The 22,111-nt window shown below is 42.3% G+C and overlaps 1 protein-coding gene across 2 annotated transcripts in view; it reads right to left on the bottom strand.

Moving 5' to 3' along the window:
• ephb2b (eph receptor B2b) overlaps positions 1-22,111 on the bottom strand; it is a 237,268-nt gene that overhangs the window by 35,326 nt on the left and 179,831 nt on the right. For both annotated transcript variants that reach the window (XM_084317592.1, XM_084317593.1), the window contains exons 4-5: positions 8,088-8,243; positions 3,133-3,468 (exon numbers count right to left, since the gene is read on the bottom strand). In XM_084317592.1, the coding sequence (XP_084173718.1) occupies positions 3,133-3,468; positions 8,088-8,243 (492 nt within the window). The remainder of the gene's footprint in view (positions 1-3,132; positions 3,469-8,087; positions 8,244-22,111) is intronic.

Genomic DNA, 22,111 nt, shown 5'->3' with positions numbered 1-22,111 from the left:
GAGAGCGGAGCTGGAGAAAAGGGGCCTCATTACAACGCTTTACTGCACTCACAGGCCCTCATTAACCCACCACACCAGTGACTCAAATCAAAACAGACAATAAAAAGAGGTCGGCTTTCGGAATAAATGCCCCCTGTTTAAACGCGGCTTTCGGTATTGTGTAGCACACCGTACCGTAGGGCGCTTTTCTGGACAAATGAAGTCTTCATAAAATGTCGGGACGCGCCACAAACGAGGCCACTAACGATTCGCGACTCCCTCCCTCCTCTCTTGGAACCTTCTCATCCGACTCTGCCCTTGTATCTCTCTGCGTCTCTGCGAGGAATTTTCAGTAGGAAGTAATGAGAGAAGGAGAGTGTATCGCTGAACGCAGTCAATATGTCCAGTTCAATAAAGCCCAGTAACATAGGGCTTTGGGGAGCTCAGTCCTAGAAGGCTGCCCGCAGTACAGCGGGGATGATGAGAGATGACAGGCACTTATGTATGCTGCCAATGGGACACAGAGCCACGGAGAAGATAAAGCCCGGCCTGCATCCCCCCCCGGTCATCAGTGCTTTGGAGAGCACGGCTTGGCACGCCAAATGATGCGTTTCATAGAGACAATTAAAGAGCAAATCAGTGCTGCTGCTTGCTGAAATAATTTAGGCGCGGTCGACTTCAACCGCAATCACTTAGTGGAAAACATGCACAGCTTATATAGCTACAGAAGAAGAGAGATGTGAGAGATTGCTGGAAGATCCCCAAAGATTAAAAAGTTACGCCAATCACCATCAAGACCTGTTTTACATACGAGTCGTAAAATACTGGAAGGATACTGGCCTCTTACTAATTATTTTGTTAGGGATTTTGTATGTATATATATATATATATATATATATATATATATATATATATATATATATATATATATATATATATATATATATATATATTATATATACACCGTAATTCCTCTAATAGTAACCGGTATTCAATTAAAAACCGGGTCTCTATTAATGACCGGGTGCGCTGTTGAGCTAAGCAATTATAAGCCGGCCTCCTAATACAAGCCGGGTTTCATGTATATGCTGGCCTGGCTGTGCAGAAAATACCATATAATGGTATGGTGTTAATGTTTACCAAGAGAGTAAGCCTACCTCAGAATTGTATAAAACGAAGTTATTATTATTATTATTATTACCGTATACCAGTATTGTGATTGCACTATTTTACTTTATTTTACTTTTTTTGACCACCTGTAATTGCACTGTTTACTACCGTATTTCATACAGTACTTGAACCCAGTACCCAGGGTTAGGGTTAGTTACATTTTACTGGGTTCAAACAGACACAAAATGTTGATTTATTCATTATGGTCTGTTTGAAAATTAGAAATATAGGCCTCTCTCTTATACATGCCCCCTCCTAATACAAGCCGGGGTTACTATTAGAGGAATTACGGTATATATTATATATATATATATATATATATATATATATATATATATATATATATATATATATATATATATATATTATTGGAATTTGGGACCTATTTACGAGTAAGGGTTTATACAAGCTTAAATGTAACACTAGAGCCAAGTGTAGATGAGAACAGATCCTGATAGGTTGAGGCAGTAATCACTGAACAGTGGATCGTGGAGAGAGAGAGGAGAGAGAGAGAGAGAGAGAGAGAGAGAGAGAGAGAGAGAGAGAGAGAGAGAGAGAGAGAGAGAGAGAGAGAGAGAGAGAGAGAGAGAGAGAGATAGATAGATAGATAGAGAGAGCGAGAGTGGGGGTGGCAAGTCATCACATTCCCAGCTCCACTATTTGACAGATGATGCGATAATGATGATAATGATTATGATGATGATGATGATGATGATGATGAGGTCACACTCTGAGGGCCATGCTGACGTCAGCAGCGGCAGGCTGCCATTTTAGACCCTGTCATCATCTGCATACCTCTCCATACACAAGAGCAGAGATGTGCTTGTGTGAGAGTGAGAGAGAAATAGTTAGAGGGCCGATAGAGATAGAAGAAAAGAGAAACAGAGAGAGAGAGAGAGAGAGAGAGAGAGAGAGAGAGAGAGAGAGAGAGAGGAGAGAGAGAGAGAGAGAGAGATTAAGAGCATGCCAGGATGTTGATAAAGAAAGAGAAAGGAGAGAATAGGAGATGAGAGAAGAGGATAGAAGAATGAGACGAGAAGAGAAGAGAAGAGAAGAAGAGGAGAGAAGAATGAGAAGAAGAGATGAGACGAGAAGAGAAGAGAAGAAGAGGAGAGAAGAAGAGGAGGAGAAGAAGAGAATAGAAGAAGAGGGAGAAGAAGAGGAGAGAAGAATGAGAAGAAGAGAAGAAAAGAGAAGAAGAGGGGAGAAGAGAAGAAGAGGAGAGAAGAATGAGAAGAAGAGAGAAGAGAAGAGAAGAAGAGAAGAGAAGAAGAGGAGAGAAGAGAAGAAGAGATGAGAAAAGAAGAGAAGAGAAGAGAGAGAGAAGAAGAAGAAGAGAAAGAGAAGAGAGAAGAGAAAGAGAAGAAGAGAGAGAGGAGAAGAATGAGAAGAGACGAGAAGAGAAGAGAGAAGAAGAGGAGAGAAGAATGAGGAGAAGAGAGAAGAGGAGAGAAGAGAAGAAGAGATGAGAATAGAGAGAACAGAAGAGAAGAGAAGAAGAGATAATAATGAGAAGAAGAGACGAGAAGAGAAGATAAAGAGAAGAGAAGAGAAGAGAAGAAGAGGAGAGAAGAAGAGAAGAGAAGAAGAGGAGAGAAGAAGAGATGAGAAGAATGAGAAGAGACGAGAAGAGAAGAGAAGAGACGAGACGAGACGAGACGAGAAGATAAGAGAAGAGACGAGAAGAGACGAGAAGAGAAGAGACGAGAAGAGAAGAGAAGAGAAGAGAAGAAAAGAGACGAGAAGAGAAGAGAAGAGAAGAGAAGAGAAGAGAAGAGACGAGACGAGAAGAGAAGAGAAGAGAAGAGAAGAGAAGAAAAGAGACGAGAAGAGAAGAGAAGAGAAGAGAAGAGAAGAGAAGAGAAGAGAAGAGAAGAGAAGAGAAGAGAAGAGAAGAGAAGAGAAGAGACAAGAAGAGAAGGCACAACCCCACTGAAGTACAGTCTAAAAGCCAACAGCAGGGTATGTAGTGCTGGTACTTACCAGCCTGGTTGGTGGTGATGTTGACCGAGGCATACTGTGGGGAGTAGGGGCTCTGATCCGACACCCCGTTGACGGCCTGCACCTCGAAGGTGTACTGCGTGTGGGCCAGCAGGTCGCTGATGTACACCCGGGGCTCCGTCAGGCCCAGCTGACGGGGGACAAACTGCACGTTGTCCCCGCAGCGCGTGCAGCCTCCGCGGCCGCCGCCGCAGCTCTTGCAGATGATGTTGAAGACGACGTCCTCGCGGCCGCCGGACTCCCGCGGGGCCATCCACTCCAGCATCAAGGAGGTCTCGTTCACGCTGGAGATGACGGTCTGAGGCGCTGACGGGACGGCTGGGGAGTACGATAAGAGATCAAATGTTCCTTTAGTAATCCCCTTGGGTGAAATTCAGGGGTCATAGCAGCAAAGGGGAGGGGGGACTCGGGAGGGGAGGTACAGGAAGGGTAATAGAAATGACAATAGTATAAAAAATACAAGAATAAAAGGTAAAGAATAAGATGAAATATGAATAATGAGTAGCCTTAGAATATACTCCATCTTGTATGATACATTTGTTTTCCCTACAACCATCCCGGAATCGTCTCAAAATACAGTTTTGTATTGGAACCGACATCCCGGGCAGTATTGAAGTTGGTTGGTTGTATATGAATTTCATCTGCGGTTCCAGACACAATCTCTAATACTCCTCGGGACATCGGGATGCTGTTAATTTCGGGCCCTGTGGGAGTTTGCCCACGAAGCAGAAGACAAAAGACAGAGAAAGATGTTGAAATACGGTTGTCATTCCTTCCATGACCCATGAGAAGTTCCAGTGCAATCTATTCAGTAAAAAGAAACTCTACTTCACAGCTCTACTGTTGTGAGGGGGCTTGTGTTTCGTGTGTCCTTGCCGTTGCGGAGGGCATAATTACTAGCGCTGGTGCCACTCTACTCAAATAACCCCTACTCTGAAAGGAGAGAAAATCCACAAGTCTCTTTAGGCCTATAGCCTGGTACAGAGTGCTTCAAACCATAATGCGTACTCCCCCGGGAAGCCCGTTCTCAGCCACATGCACACACACACCAGTGTTTCCCCTAGGATGGAGTTGTAGCAACGGAGGTGAAGCGAAACTAGACCAGACATTGTCGAATTACAGTTGCGTCGCCATACGTGATTTCTCCCCCACTCGCAATAGTGCCACCAAGTCAAATATGAACACGCACTCCCCCTCCCCCCATAGAAAATTGGTTGCATATGTGAGCATTTTACTTGCAGTCAAAAGCCCTGAATTAAGGTCCTGAGTTAAGCTACTGCACAACAAATTCTTGAAAAAGCGCCCAGATCTTGTGTTGGCGCCACCTATTGAGGACGTTGGACACACCAGTGCCACTAGTGGAAAACCTCTGACTTTTCACAGCATATGTTGATCAAGATCTGATCTATAAGATAACATTGACGTTAGATGTATTGGAATGGAATGTCCATTCCAATTAGACAACGCATTTTAGACTGGCATTATTTGTCTTGTACAAACCAACAAAAGTTAACAGTTATGAACCATGAACCTTGATAAAACTGGCGAGGTCTAGAAGAATGACTGTGGAGAGTAGAGAGAAGGATGTATTGGAGGGTAAACCCACCTGCATTCAGTTTACTGATTTAGCCAAAATCTTTAGGAATCACCATAATCTGCTGTTCATGGAACGTATCGAGATGGATCTTCCAAATCGTTAGCCTCATAGCATAATTGCCTAAGTAATTTTTTGGCCAAATTGATATTTCTGCCTAACTCTACTCTCCTCACACTGCTGCACCACCCTGGCTTAGTGGCTGTGTCCTCAGCCAATCAGAACCTTGTTATGTTTCTGCCTAACTCACTCGTGTGTAGGGCTGACCTTCGATGTTTTTTTTGGAATTCGAAGCTTCGGGGCCGAGATTCGATTTTAATTCGAAGCTTCGAAATATATATATATATATATTTTTTTTTAATAATTTTTTTGGTTTTTTGTTGTGAGAACTTGTACAGCACTTTGTTCAACTTTGTCAGTGCTGTAAAGTTTAAACCTTTTTAAATCTTAGACAAACAAAACACTTTCATGAAATATTGTAAGCCGTCATTTGAGGCTTTATAAAACAGCACAATGAACACAAATCTGTCAGTGCCGAGTCCGACCTCATCTTAAATAACAAACAGCATTGCTTGTTGTAATTAACAAAGAGAGGCAGAGTTGATTTAGCAAAAAAATAAATATCATATCTTTTTATTTTTTATAATCGAATTTTATTTTCATATTCGAATCCCATGCCCATCTCATAAAGCTTCGAAGTATTTAAGACAGCCCTACTCGTGTGGTTTTTTCTTCTTTTCCGAGAGTCTTGAAAAATTACTTAGGCAATTATGCTATGAGGCTAACAAAATGTTGTGTATTTCACATATATGTGTTTCCTTGTGTATTACTAACAAACGATTGTTCTCCGCTGTAACGTTACTGTGTGCTACTCACGTGACGTCTCAGGACTGTTTTCCCTTCGGCAAATGATACTCCTACTATAGTATACTAAATGATACTCCTACTATTATACTAAATGATACTCCTACTATAGTATACTAAATAATACTCCTACTACATTATACTAAATGATACTCATACTATAGTATACTAAATGATACTCCTACTATAGTATACTACATAATACTCCTACTACATTATACTAAATGATACTCATACTATAGTATACTAAATGATACTCCTACTATAGTATACTAAATAATACTCCTACTACATTATACTAAATGATACTCCTACTATTATACTAAATGATACTCCTACTGTAGTATACTAAATAATACTCCTACTACATTATACTAAATGATACTCATACTATGGTATACTAAATGATACTCCTACTATAGTATACTAAATGATACTCCTACTCTAGTATACAAAATGATACTCCTACTCTAGTATACTAAATTATACTCCTACTAAAGTATACTAAATTATACTCCTACTACAGTATACTAAATGATACTCCTACTACAGTATACTAAATGATACTCCTACTACAGTATACTAAATGATACTCCTACTATAGTATACTAAATGATACTATCATTAGAAGTGGGTGGTCATATTTAATAACACTGCTGCTAAGTGCATAAGGGAAACACACACACACACAGACACACACGCGCGCGCGCGCAACTTACCGGTGTCCATTTTGACGTGTGTTTTCTTTCAAACTATTTGAGGATCTTAATATAAAGTTACTGTGAGGGAGAGACGGTTTCTCTCATTGTAGACATTGTTAGCAGCTAGGCAATATGGAAGGAAACATTCCACATGGTATTGCGTTTTGAGTGGCAGCCCAAACAAATAAACAAACAAAGAGAAGTGTTTATCTTTCACAGGCATGTGTACCTAATTATGGAGGATGCCCCCCTTTCCAAGGCTAATGAGATAAACAAGAAAATCCCCCTCCGCCCACAACGTCCCAAACCTGAATTGATCACTTCTTATTTAACCTCTCTTCTAATTGGCTACGATTAACAAACCTCCAGGCCTGGAAGAACGCCCATTGGAGTGTTCTTCTGGGTGTTTCCCTCTCTCTCTCTCTCTCTCTCTCTCTCTCTCTCTCTCTCTCTCTCTCTCTCTCTCTCTCTCTCTCTCTCTCTCTCTCTCTCTCTCTCTCTCTCTCTCTCTCTCTCTCTCTAACACACACAGGCATCTCCTCCTTGGCATCTCTGTTCTGGAGAAGAGGGCTAGTATCCCCGCCCCCACCCCACCCTCCTGTTAGCTGGCGGGCCGCTCCGATGGGCCCGTTTCCCCCGCTTTAATCAGGCCGGCCCTGCTGGGCTTAATACGGGTGACGTGACGCTGCCGCTTTCTCATTCACAACAGCTGCTCAACTCCCACAGCCAAGCTTATGCAAATCTCCTTTGTTGGAGGCGATCAAATCTTTTTTTTTTCTCCTCTCTCCTCTCGTTCAACAGGGGTAGAGAGAGAAAGAGAGAGAGAGAGAGAGACAGAGAGAGACAGAGAGAGAGAGACACAGAGAGAGAGCAAGAGAGAAACAGAGAGATAGAGAGAGTATATATATATGTATGTATATATAGAGAGGGACAAACAAGACCAAAGTGTTGAAAGTGGTTTTCTTTTTTCCTAGTTAGACTAGTTTCCTAATTTGAGAGAGATCTCGCTCTCTCTCTTTCTCTATCTCTATCTGTCTGTCTCCCTCTCTCCCTCCCTCCCTCTCTCCCTCCCTCCCTCCCTCCCTCCCTCCCACTCACTCAAACTCTCTGTCAGCCCCTCAAATTCAAATTCAAATTCACCCAGCCTTCATTGTCATGAGAGATCTGGCCTCCAGGCTCATTCTCCTCGTCTGGCCCCTCCACAATGCATACGCGCCCTGGCCCAGTAACCTCTGGTCCAGCCTGGAGAGACTGGGACGGTGTGGCGTTGAGAAGGGGAGGCTGAGCCTTGTGTAGCGGGTCAGACCTGTGGACAGGCGGACTGTGGTGCATGTCAGGTTTGTGTTGATGTGAGGGAGCTCTCTGACAGGCGTCCTCTGTCTCCACTCACACAGGAGGCCACTGTCCCTTTGATCCCCCAGGTCACAGGGTGTGAAATCAAAAGTGTGTGTGTGTGTGTGTGTGTGTGTGTGTGTGTGTGTGTGTGTGTGTGTGTGTGTGTGTGTGTGTGTGTGTGTGTGTGTGTGTGTGTGTGTGTGTGTGCGTGTATGTATGTGCGTGTGCATGTTTGTGTGTGTGTGCATGTGTTTGTGTGTGCATGTGTTTGTGTGTGTGCATGTGTTTGTGTGTGCATGTGTTTGTGTGTGTGTGCATAGATATGTGTCTGGGTAGATGTATGTTTATGCATGAGTATGTTTGTGCGCGTGCGTGTGTGTGTATGCTTGAGGAAACACGTGTGTCCATGCATGTATTTGTGTGTACAATAGCGCTACACATACTTGTGCACGGCATCTGGAGGGGGTCTGAGTCTGTGCGGTAGTAACCGTTGCGGCAGACGCAGTTGGTGGCTCCTTCGTTGGTGGTGCGACTGTTGATGGGACACTGTATGCATCCCTCGTCTCCTTGCGTGGGCTTGAAGGAGCCAGATGGACAAGCTGAAAACACAGAGAGAAACCAGACAGATGAGCATCGTGTCCTTTCCATAGCCTTTCATGTCTGGACATCGAATCCTTGTTTGGTTACATGTCGCTTTACAAGACAAGCCACCCCAGTGACCAGAACACAAAACACCCATAAACACCAGACCACAAGAGTCAGTCACGACGTATAAACACACAGCGGCGGGGCCTTGCATGTGAGGTGGCTCTCTACATACAGTACTGCAGTGTGGCACGTCAGTATGGGCCTATAGGTTTGCCTTTAATTATTCACTGTGCTCTAGTTGGTTGAGGATTTCTGGAGTGCGCTGTGCTTCCTGTTAAAGTGCTCTTTAAAGGAGGCTGAAGGACGGCTGTAGTCATGATAGGGGATGATGATGAACACATACTGCTGCTTTGAAACTGTGCGTGTGTGTGTGTGTGTGTGTGTGTGTGTGTGTGTGTGTGTGTGTGTGTGTGTGTGTGTGTGTGTGTGTGTGTGTGTGTGTGTGTGTGTGTGTGTGTGAGTGCGTGCGTGTGTGTGTGTGTGCGTGCGTGCGTGTGTGTGCATGCATGTGTGTGTGTGCCCACACAAAAACATCCTTCTACTCCGTCTGTAACTGACCTGAACTTATCTTCTGCTGACCTCCATCCCACTCAGCCCACCCCTCCCTAAAGTGTCCCTTTAGTTTACATCTGCACCTGCGCAATGTATAGATTATATTTATTTTCCTTTTCCTTTTCCTTTTCCTTTTCCTTTTTTTTTTTTTTTTAGATGTTCACTTCCCAGCTCTCTCTCTCTCTCTCTCTCTCTCTCTCTCTCTCTCTCTCTCTCTCTCTCTCTCTCTCTCTCTCTCTCTCTCTCTCTCTCCCTCCCTCCCCAGACTGGTGCACGAAGTGAGGAAACGCATACAAAATTCACACACAGGAGTTTAGTGACAGGCCTCCCGTTGTAATAGCCTTGTTCTTTAGTTACTGAATAGAAAAGCAGCACCAATTTCAGAAAACAAGCATGGAATGTGTGATGAGCTGCGAATCCATTCAGCCCCATGTATACTGCTTCTTGCTGCCTGGACATGGGCTTTGACCTGAGCGCTTTATCCGTTATCTTTATGCAATTATCTAGTGAGAAATACCAATGTTGTAGACTAATGATACAGTAGCTGCATATGTGCAAAGTCTTGGTGGTGTATAAGAAATGTCTCTTCAAAGTTGTAAATGTTTTATATTTGATTGAGAGCAAAGTCCAATTATACAAATATTTGCCCTCTTGATAATAATAATAATAAAAATAATAAAAATAATAATAATAATAATAATAATAATAATAATAATAATAATAATAATAATAATAATAATAATAATAATAATAATAATAATAATAATAATAATAATAATAATAATAATAATAATAACCAGACCAGAATTGTCCAGAACTTTTAGTCCCAGGAACTACTTTTCAATGAACTAAAATGTTTGTTCAGCCTGTTCTTGTCTGCATTTCCACTGTGGTCTAAAGATCCACAAATATTAGGCAAATAGTATGCTGGCATGTCAATCAGGCATTCCAGTGTCTCAATAGTAGTTAACTATACTAGAACACGATTACATGAAGGACAGTTTTCTCCAATCAGATCACGGTTAAATGAACAGAATAATGTTCCCTGCAGACTCTTTTGCCATATATGCTCACATTGAACAGGAACGTGCAACAGACCACACAATGCACTGGGAACTCACACAAGTCCAGATGATTTGTAATATTTCCAAACCTGGCTTTGTAGATTGTTTGGAGTGCAAATCACTCTCTCTGTGCCTGAGTTGGGTTCCAAACTCTCTGTTATCATTGCCATGCGGTTGTTTTATTATTGGCTCTTTTCCCAAGTGTTTTTTCTCAAGGAATTAGATTTTCAATCAGCTGAGCAATTAAAGTCATGCCAAGTGTGAGTCTTATCCTATTTTATCCCTATCAATGCTGCATTTTGGAAATGCTTCACCTATAATCACAACCCGGTTTAGCTTACACAATGTTGTTGTAACTAACTAAAAACATTTTCTTTCGTGCATAGATCACTTTGAGCAACTTCTAAGAGTTTCCCACATAGAACTAACGTCATGTTTTACATGTGCATTTCCTGGTTGATTACAGTGGCCTAGTAATAAGCAATAGCGAACTTTAAATACTTAACTTGCAAACATAAGACATAAGAATATTGATGTAACTAAGATATTTAATTGCTGGGGACCATTTATGCATACTGTAGGTATATCAATGAACAAAATAGGAACTGGTTTGCACTGCAGATTTTAGAAAATGGCGGTTGACATAAAATGTTGCGATCAGAATGTCCAGTTCTATAAGCCCCACCCCCATAGTTCCTGTACTTTTTTGTGGGTCAAATCATGTCCCAGAAGCTTCATTTAGACCCTGGTACCTGCCATGGAAACGCATTGAGTTCGTCAAAAGGTTCCTAGTTGCTGTAGTGGAAAAGTGCTATATAGCCTACTGTCCGTTTAAAAAAATATATTTAAAACTTTAAAAAAATGGAAACGCAAATGAAATGAAAATGAAATGAAAAAGAAAGCAGGTGAAGATAAAGTGCTAGTGTTGCAGAGGAAATTATAGCCATTTGAAAGATCAACTAATACAAAATAAATGTAAAGGCATAAAATGTCATTTAAAAACAGCATGGGACTCCATGTGAAGCACATCGTGTTTTTAAATGCCGTTTAAAAATGGGGGCTTTTGAGTATTTTCTTTTGTGGGGGAGGATCATTGCATACAAGTAGAAGTACTTTAAGATCAATTATACAGGTCGATACAGGGAGCCAGAGCAGTGTAGCTAAGACTGGAGTGACGTGTTCTCTCTTCTATGTTTTTGTTAGCAGTCTAGCTGCAGAGTTCAGGATAAGTTGCAGCCTCTCAATGACTTTTTTTTTGAAGACCAGTAAAAAGTGCATCACAGTAGTCTAAAGCAGGGGTTCCCAAACTTTTCAGGCCGCGACCCAAAAATAACGGGGTCAGAGAGCCGCGACCCCCACTATTATAGGAGGTTAAAAAATTAAATTAAAGAAATTAAAAATTACATTTATTTATTATTATAATTTTTTTTATAAATGGAAATGTATGGTTGAAACATGCACACGTTCAAACGCACACACACTAATAAGCATTGGAGGCTTTTAACCAGGGCCGGACTGGGGAAATCATTCAGGCCAGGAAATATAGTGCAAAATATAGCCCCAGTCAGGCCACTTTTTAAGCAGGGGGTCTGGGGGTCCCCCACCAGGACATTTCTTGTTACAAAGACTTCATTTCCTGCATTCTGGTGCAGGCATTTTTTTTATTTGTACCCTTTAAATGCCAGTGTTTGTGATGGCATCACAAATTATTGTTAAAAAACAGGCTAGCATATGTATGATTAGCAACAACACTGATTTTGATGGATTTTCAGTTTTTTTGTAATGTCAGATTGAAAATAATTCAATATTTTATTCAACTTCAGCCCTGATCATAACACCACATATACATTTTATAATTTTAACCCCTTTTTTTTGATGTTTTTTTTTTTTTTTTTTTATCTGGCGGCTCGCGACCGACTTTGGGAACCCCTGGTCTAGAGTATACTTTGGGGTACTTTGAGGTATTTTGGGGTATTTTGGGGTACTTTGGGGTATTTTGGGGTACTTTGGGGTACTTTGGGGGTATTTTGGGGTATACTTTGGGGTGTTTTGGGGTACTTTGGGGTATTTTGGGGTATTCTGTGGTACTTTGGGGTATTTTAGGGTACTTTGGGGTATTTTGGGGTATACTTTGGGGTACTTTGGGGTATTTTGGGGTACTTTAGGGTATTTTCTGGTACTTTGTGGTGATTAGTAGGACCCCAATACAGTGTTAGCTACGGATGAGGCACTGGGTCTTATGTACACTACTATACAATACTATACTATACAATATACAGTTATACTATATATCCTTATGTTATCTTGCTATATCCATCTATTTACTATACAAGAACCACTCCCGTTCTTTTTTTTGTGACCTTTCCATTGTGTAAAGTGACCGTTGAGTGTGAGCGTGTGCAGCATGTGTGTGTGTGTGTGTGTGCTCATGTGTGCTTGTGTGTGGAGAGTTCAGTGTTCAGACTCTGATGGCCTGGGGGAAGAAGCTGAGCCGAAGTCTCTCTGTCCTAGTTGCTGGTGTGCGCAGGCGTTTGCCTGACCGCAGCAGCTTGAACAGGCTGTTGTTGGGGTGGTGAGGGTCTTTCATTATTCTGCAGGCTCTGGATTTGCACCTCTTGTTATATAAGACCTGCAGGGGTGATAGTGCAATACCCGTAGTACGCTCAGCTGAGTGCACCACTCTCTGTAGGGCCTTCTTGTCCTGTGCCTTGCTGTTTCCATACCAGGCAGTGATGTTTCCAGTCAAGATGCTCTTTACAGCTCCGGAGTAGAAGGACTGGAGTATCTTCCCCGATACTCTGAACTTCCTTAACTGTCTCAGGTGGTAGAGGCGCTGCTTTCGCCTTTTTTCCGACTGAGTCTATGTGTGTTGTCCATGTCAGGTCCTCTGAGATGTGGACCGCCAGGTACTTAAAGCTGCTCACCCTGTCCACGGTAGCCCCATTTATCCACAGTGGTGTGTGTGTCCCCTGCTGTGTTCTCCTAAAATCCACGATCAGCTCTTTGGTTTTACCAATGTTCAGGAGCAGGCTGTTGTCCTGACACCAGCGTGCCAGTACATCAACCTCCTCCCGGTAGGCCTTCTCGTCGTTGTCAGAGATCAGCCCCACCACCACTGTGTCGTCCGCAAACTTCTATGGAGTTGGAGCTGAACTTGGCCACATAGTCATGTGTGTAGAGTGAATACAGCAGGGGGCTCAGAACACAGCCCTGGGGGGACCCGATACTCAGGGTGATGGTGTTGGAGGTCTGACCCCCCACCCTGACCGCCTGAGGCCTTTCACTCAGAAAGTCCAGTATCCAGGCGCTCAGAGCGGAGCTCAGACCCAGCTCAATCAGCTTGTCCACCAGTCTGGTGGGGACTATGGTGTTGAACGCTGAGCTATAGTCAATGAACAACAGTCTTAGGGTGCTTTCTCACTCACCATTCGGATCCGTTCCGGTCCGTTCCGTCCTCGTTCCGTCCTTGGGTGCGAACTTCCCCCCTCCCTCTCCCCCCTCTAGTTTGCGTACACACTCAGTCTTGGTGCGCTCTGGGTTTTGTTTACGGTTTGCGTTTTGAGCGTGTAAGCTTGCCGTAGGCGATGATGTCACGCTCGAATGTAAACACAGGAAGAGTGTTAACACGGCGGTGGAGACTGGATGCTGATATAAAAGAAACAAATAACCAATAAATATGAAGTTATATTTGAACCTCTGTTGTCAAGCCGTGTCAATATAACCCACCCCCTTTTCTCACAAATGGAACTGGTGTTGTGCAGTCCGCTTGAGCGTTTTCCAGGGTTAACGCTAAGCTAACGCTAGTTATCTTACGCTAACGCTAGTCTATCTAGTCTACTAGACCTATCTACTAGTTAGCAGCTAACATTAGCCCATCGCTCGCGGCAATTATATTGCATGTCAGTTGATGGAACTGGTGTCGTGGATTCCGCTTTGAGCGTTTTCCAGGGTTAACGCTAAGCTAACGCTAGTTAGCTTAACCTGTTCAGCAGCTAACATTAGCCCATCGCTCGCAGCAATTATATTGCATGTCATTGATCTACCGGTCGATCACGACTGACTGGTTGGGCACCACTGTTCTAATAGAAATAAATGCATTCGAATAAGAAACCAATGTATAGACATAGCAATGGCAAAAAAATTGCGAGCCAGGGAAGTGTTGTGCTTGTAACGTGGTTCCTTGTTTTCATCCACTGAGCCGTGAGGCTCCACATGCTTGTTTGGTTGAGGTCTGAACTCGCAAATTGTCCATAAATATCGTTTTTGTGGGTATTGTCCAGTTGTTGCTGTATGTTTTTATCTGCCCAAAATTCAAGCAAGCATGAAAGCATTACAGTAATGACGTTGTGTGTGTCAGCAAGTTGATACAGCAAGTTGATACAGAAGCCTCTCCCGTGTTTTGGTAGAAGCTCGCACACCACGCCCCCCGCTCCCACTGGCGCGCACCCGGAACCACCTATTTCAGCGGTCCAGGTTCTCACTAGGACGGACACACCCTTTTTGGGTGCGATGCGGCTCTGATTCGACCCGAATGGTGAGTGAGAAAGGGCCCTCACATAGCCCCCCTTCTGGCTGTCTAGGTGAGAGAGGGTGTTGTGAAGTACCTGAGAGACCGCATCATCAGTGGACCTGTTTGACCTGTATGCAAATTGCAAAGGGTCCATATCACTGGGGAGGGAGGCACAAAATGTAATCCTTAACCAGCCTCTCAAAACATTTCATGACCACAGAGGTGAGTGCCACCGGTCTGTAGTCATTAAGACCTGCTGGGGAGGATTTTTTTGGTACCGGGATTATAGTGGACACCTTGAAGCAGACAGGGACCACGGACTCAGCCAGGGATAGATTGAATATGGTGGTGAACACTGGGGCTAGCTGGTTAGCACAGGACTTAAGTATCCGTCCTGTTATCCCATCTGGGCCAGCTGCATTTTCTGGTGTTCACCCGCATAAATACTCTTCTCACACTGTGTTCCTGAATGAGAGTGCCCCCCCCCCCCCCCCCGCGGATGCCCCCCCCTCCACAACGACCGGTGCGTCAGTGACGTCGTTAGCCGGATGCATGTATAGTGAGAACAACAGGGGAGGCAGCTCCCTTGTGCAACACCAAAGGTTATGTCATATTTCTCTGATACATGGCCCCCTAGACCAGGGGTTCCCAAAGTGGGGGTCGCCAGATGATTTAATGCAGTCAGGCCACTGAACTTAGAAGCAGGCCAGGCCAGTGTTTCTAGTTGCAGCAGCGCAATAGTTAGATAACCTAGGTGGGGAACAACCAGGAGATCACTGCAACTCACACAAGTTGGAGAACTATCTCTCTCTCTCTCTCTCTTGCTCTCACACACACACAAAGGGAGCCGCATGTGATTGGTGGAGGCGGGACCCTTACAAAAAACTGTTGTTGCTAATCATTGACACATGCTAGCCTGTAATAATCCCCCCAAGAAAAATCTACTTTGCATTTGATATATTGCAAACATATGCCATCACACACACTGGCATTTAAATGGTTCGAATTATAAAATGAATATGTGGTGTTATGATCAGGGCTGAAGTTGAATAAAAGATTGTATTTTTTTCAATCTGACATTACAAAAAAAACTGAAAATCCATCAAAATCAGTGTTGTTGCTAATCATACATTATGCTAGCCTGTTTTTTAACAATAATTTGTGATGCCATCACAAACACTGGCATTTAAAGGGTACAAATAAAAAAATTCCTGCACCAGAATGCAGGAAATTAAGTCTTTGTAACAAAACATTTCCTGGTGGGGGACCCCCAGACCCCCTGCTTAAAAAGTGGCCTGACTAGGGCTATATTTTGCACTATATTTCCTGGCCTGAATATATTCCCCAGTCCGGCCATGGTTAAAAGCCTCCAATGCTTATTAGTGTGTGCGTTTGAAAGTTTGCATCTTTCAACCATACATTTCCATTTATATATATAAAAAATATATATATATTATAATATTTTATAAACTTTTTTCTTTTACCTCCTATAATAGTGGGGGTCGCGGCTCTCTGACACCGTTATTTGGGGGTTGCGGCCTGAAAAGTTTGGGAACCCCTGTCCTAGACGAACATGAACAAATTATCTGAGCCAGCGTAGAATAAATTCAGTGGGGCCAACCCAGTTCTCAAAACGGTTTTAAGAGGATTTTATGATCTACTGTGTCAAATGCTTCATTTAAATCTTAGAGAACCAGAACCGAAACCTTACTGGCATGGGCACTAAGTCTCAGATCACTAACAATCGTTCAACCAGAAAGTAAGACTGCAATTGAGTGAAACAACAAACTTTATTGCACATGCATAAAAACATGAAAGTATTTTGGTGGGAAGTCTCCAGATGATAAAAATGGGCAACCATTCGAGGGGAGAGAAAAACAAAACAGAGAATGGCGATATCTAGATAAGTCCCCCCCATGGGGATGCAGTGAATAGGGCATCTGTGGAGCCTTTGCGTTGATGGAGGTGGAACTGAAATGACAGCACGACAAGGCATACGTATGTGGAGCATATATAATAGCAATAGCTTTGATGATTGGCTCTCTAATGACAATGGAGAAATGCAGATATTGGTTCCCTATGAGTAATAGGTAATGAATGAACCCGTGGAAAATGGGCAGTGCAGGCGGTCTTCCTGGCTTCGTGAAACTACAATTGTGAGAGCAGCCTCTGTGGTAGGATTAGCTCTGAAACCTAATTGACATTTCTCTAGAATATTGTTTTCATTTAGAATGTTGTTTATCTGGTAGAAAACAAATTTTTCAAGTATCTTGCTTAAAGGTATCATATTGTGCTTTTGCTGGGGGAAAAACAAACACTCAGATTATGCATTCTAGCATGCCTCTATAACCCTCTGTATCAGTAAATGGGCTATTTCTGTGTCTGTAACGAGTAAGCCACCTGATCATACAAATACGATAATTAATCTAGCAATGCTGTACGAGCCTGTACCATCAAATTAAATTAAAATAAAACAGTCAAACTGCGTTGCAGATCAAATATGACTCAGGATCAAGCAATATCATATCAAACGTACCACTAAACTGTATGACAAAATGCTGACAGAAACATATTTTAGGTTCAACTTTAGGTAAAAAATAGCTAAAAGGGCTCGTGAAGGAACTAAAGAGCGAGAGAGAAAAGCCGCCATTTTGTACACACATGTTTTTCACAGGCACACACGAGTCAAGGACGCGCATTGCAATGAGTTTTTTAGTGTGCCATTACATAAAGATGGAAGTCCAACTGACTCGTTTAAAGAGACCGTTTCTGAATATGGGCTGGGTGCAAAATCTGACTGGGTTGTCTGGGTTGTTTAGTAGGCCCATCAGAGACCCATATGTAAGTGAAAAGGTGAGTATTCCACAATATGGGACCTTTAAAATGGAAGGTGTGATATGGGCCTCTAATTGTTTAGAATTCCACAGTCTAGATTATGCTTCTTCAGTAGAGGTTAATACTTTGAGAGAGTTTGAGATACTATTGAAAACACTCAGACGACCTTAAATTCTGGAGTTGAGATGCTCCTCATGGTTGCCTGCCTTACATGAGTTTTTTTTAGCAATGCCAGCTCTGATTATTGTGATTTCATTGTTAAAGAAACTAGAAAATTCCTCACATTTGGCTTGGCTTAGAAGGTCAGGGGTCGGTCAATAGTAGAAAACAGTATTCTAGAGTTATTTTTGTTTGCTGTAATGCTCTTAGAAAAGTAAGCCCCTCTGGCAATGCATACAGTAAAGGTGACTATGTGTTCTTTGTAAACACTACGGCGGACCTCCAGTCCTGTTCTCTGACATTTTCTTTCCACTTCTCTACACGATCTCTTGAGCTCATGATCTCTTGAGCTCATGATCTCTTGAGCTCATGTTGTCTATCCATGGAGATGTTTCATTGCACAACTTCTTTTTAAACTTGAGTGGGGAACTTTGTTCTGTGTGCTAGTCAGATTGTTATTGAAGGCAATACGCATTTAAACTAATGAGCAGCTCACATCGCATGGATCAAAAGAACTTACACGCTCAGAGAACTCATTTTCTGCTATAGCATCTAAAAATAGTTTCCAAACCAAACACCCATCTGTGATCCTAGCTACGCATAAGACACTGTCAAAGAACATATCGATGATCAGAGACAGGGATATCAGACACTGAAACAACATTATGAATAGCTAACCCTTTTGACACAACCAAATCGAGGATATTGCCATGCTGGTGGGTGGCCTCTGTGACATGTTGAGTATGTTCAAGGCTTTCAAGTAGATTCATGAATTCCATAGCCTTGGAGTCAGCACTGTTCAAAATCATATTTGGTGATAATAAGAGTGGCCAGCTGGGAGAATTATGGGAGGAACAGAGTGTTTTGGAGGCCTGTATGTTGTTAAAATGAGTACTGCTTGTTCTGCCTTGAGAACTCTTCAAAAGATGAAAGGTAAATGGTGGCAACTCCGCCACCTCTCTTGTCCTGTTTCACTGACTGATGGGAGTTGTAGTCTGGTGGACATGATGCCTCGATAAGAGTCACATTGCAATTCATGTCTAAACAGGTTTCAGTTAAAAGCATAAAATCTAGAATGATTTGTGATGTAACATTTGACAGAGCTAGTTTTATAGAACTAGTTACGGGGCCTAAGACAGTTGCTTTCTGACAGGGAATAGATAGCAAGGGTTAGAGATTAGTTTAGAGATTAGAGTACATTTAGTCCGAAATGAAGTTGGCATCTAACCAGATCATGTAGATATACGTATATGTACCACTGTGCTGCTGCTCTCTACAATATTAACAGATGCTACATGGGCTATCATACTATAATTTCCAACCCGTAGCCATAGTATAAAAGCGGAAATTGGCAAGTGATACTAAAGAGCATCATCAGCCTAAACTCACATTGATGACTGCTGCCCTTGACCTAACAGAGACCATGTTGCCACAGCCTGCCCTGCACCAGGCCAAATTAGTACATTACTGTAAACGTTACCACAAATCTGCAAACTACACAGTTCCATAGCCTGCTCTTAAACTGCCCAGTATTCTCACACAGCCAACAAAAATTATATATTAAATGTATTGTGAAAGACATTTCCCAATATGAATTAACCAGATAACTTCAACAACCAGGGCCGGGCTGGGGAAATCGACATTGCAAATAAGAAACCTGTTCTTAATGTTTTATCTGCAAGGTTAATAAATAAATAATAATATAGTGCGAAATGTAGCCCCAGTCAGGCCACTTTTTAAGCGGGAGGTCTGGGGGTCCCCCACCAGGAAAATTTTTGTTACAAAGACTTAATTTCCTGCATAAATGCCAGTGTTTGTGATGGCATCACAAATTATTGTTAAAAAGCACACAAAATAATTTCTGGGAGGGATTATTACAGGCTAGCATTATGTCAATGATTAGCAACAACACTGATTTCGATGGATTTTAATTTTTTTGTAACGTCAGATTGAAAAAAATACCCACACTCTTACCATTAGGGGACTAAATTTCTTCTTCAAAACGCCATACAAATATTATATGTTGAAATAATTGTCCACTTTTTCTTTCATAAATCTTTTATTCAACTTCAGCCCTGATCATAACTACCACATATTAAATTAATTTTAGAATTTTAACCCTTTAAATGCCAGTGTGTGTGATGCATGGCATCACAAATGATTGTAAAAGAAAACACAAAAAGTGAAATATTTTCTATATATCAAATGCAAAGTAGATTTTTCTGGGGGGATTATTACAGTGTCAATGATTAGCAACACTGATTTTGATGGATTTTTTTTATGTCAGATTTAACAACAACTCTTTTCAGAAAAGGGGGAGTATTTCATTTTAAATCTGACAAATTACAAAAAAACTAAAACAAAAAATGGCTATGATCAGGTCTGAAGTTGAATAAAAGATGTATGAAATTGTGGAAAAGTAGTTCAACATATAATATTTTTATGGCGTTTTTGAAGAGGACAATTTAGTCTCGTAATGGTAAGAGTGTAACACTTTAGTTTTCAATTATTAGGATTCAATTAGGGTTCAATTATTGATTGTCCAGTTTCTTGGCAGCTTTAACATTGGGCTTTTGACAGGGGACGATGATGATGCATGGTAACGTTAGCTATGTTAGCTAGCTAGCATGTTTATTTGTATCACTGACTAACCTGGTGGTCCTGTGGTGCAAGAAAACATTCCCTCTCTGCTCCACCCTTCCTCTTTTTTCCACTGTCCATCTTCAAGCGCAGGTTATGCTTGAATTTTCTTGTCTTTTGCTCTGTCTCTCCCTGTCATTCTGTATGGCCTGGTCCCGCCTCCACCAATCACATGCGGCTCCCTTTGTGTGTGTGTAAGCGAGGGAGAGAGGGAGAGAGAGAGAGAGAGAGAGAGAGAGAGAGAGAGAGAGAGAGAGAGAGAGAGAGAGAGAGATAGTTCTCCAACTTGTGTGCGTTTAGACTGCGTTACCCTCTGTCGCAGTGATCTACTGGTTGTTCCCCACCTGGGTTATCTAACTATCGCGCCACCGCAACTAGAAACGGCAGGCCAGGCCCGATGGCATGTCCGGGCCTGTCAACAACAGATCATCATGTCCACTGATTTATCTGACTTCTTCATCCTGAAAATAACATTTCATCTTCCTCTTCTGTCCCATCTTTCCTCCATATTTCAGAGTAAAATTACAACACATTAACCTTGATGTAATGTACTTTCTAGGGGTGGAACAGTTCATAGTATATGGTAAAAGAAAGAATATATATAATAAAGTATAAAGTCTTAAAACGTTTTGGATGACAAAACAATTCCCTCCTATGGGTAATAATAAAATATTATATAAAAAAAAATCAGCCATTACCCCGCTCATGGTCTGAGCAGGCAAATTACAGGTACATTACGGCATCTGCCATATGGAGAGAGATCTGCAGCTGCAGCTCCATTTGAAGGAGGTCAACTCACAAGGCATGCAGGCTAAGTCCGGGTTCAATCCCTCTGCTTATATTGGACTGACGTATCCCGATGCTCACTGACCCTACTGGGCTGGGATTGCTGCTCTTTTACAATCCCCTTTTCCCCCCTCTTCTCTCACTCTCTTCCTTATATGACTGTAAATCATGTCAGATTCATCGACCTCCAAAAAAAAAACGGCACGCTCCTACTATCCTGCATCCCCGAAGATATGAACACGGCAGGGGCAGAGCTGTTCGAGGTGCGCCGTTAGGAGAAAACACATTGAGTATTTTCACTTTTACTCAAAAGTGGGCTTAGGGGATTTTAAGTCAAGCGTGAAGTACACACACTTTCTAATCAACATTCCACCAGATTGCTGCGGTTGTGGTAATTTGACAACTATAATTAAATGACAGAATGATTAAGTATGCACTAATTATTTCTCATCTTGATTTGATTTGATTTGATTGAAGCAACCATAAAATAGCATAAAACTATAAATAATCATTTAGAATAAAAAATAAAAGTTTTCATGCTTAGCCATGTCTGTTCATTGGCAGTCAAATGTGAGATTAGCTCTGGGAAAATATCAACTGCTTTAAAGAACTCCAACTCAGTGCCTAGCCCACATTGTAACTTCAATCAATCAATAAATCAATCAATCAACCAATCAATCAATCAATCAATCAACCAACCATTTCCCCCTGTGTGAATCAGTTTTATATATATATTTCTTTCTTAAAACAAACCCTAACATTTCACGAGGGAGACTCAACTTCAACAGGGGACCGCCGTACTAAACGTCAGGGGCAGGAGATGCATGGTATTTGAAATCAAAACTGTGGAAATGTGATCGAGCTCCTCACTACCATATTGATCTTGACATGTTTTTCTTCTCTCATGAATGGATGGGGGAAAGGAGCTTTGGGCAGCGAGTGAAACGTGAGGCCTGAAACAGTCACACTGCCACTCAACACAAAGTCCCCTGAATGAGGCCTGGGCAACAGCAAGGGTATGCGGGGGGAACGGGAGACTCAGCGAGGACTATACACAGCGCTCTGAGGAACAACACCAAGGGAACCAGCATAAAAGAGGGGGGGGTGTAGAATAGAGAGACAAGGAAAACAGAAAGGCAGAAGGGGAGAGGCGGTACCGAGGATGAAGTGAATGGATGTGTCGGCGGAGTTTTAAGCCAAGGAATCCAGCGTGTCGCTGAGCCTACAGCAAATGTGTTGCAAAGATAATGCATGCTATGCATATACCTTGTGA

The sequence above is a fragment of the Notolepis coatsorum genome (genome assembly GCF_963971535.1).
Source record: "Notolepis coatsorum genome assembly, chromosome: 6".
NCBI lineage: Eukaryota > Metazoa > Chordata > Actinopteri > Aulopiformes > Paralepididae > Notolepis > Notolepis coatsorum.
Note: the sequence above shows the minus strand (reverse complement) of the source record. Positions and strands in the feature narration are given on the sequence as shown.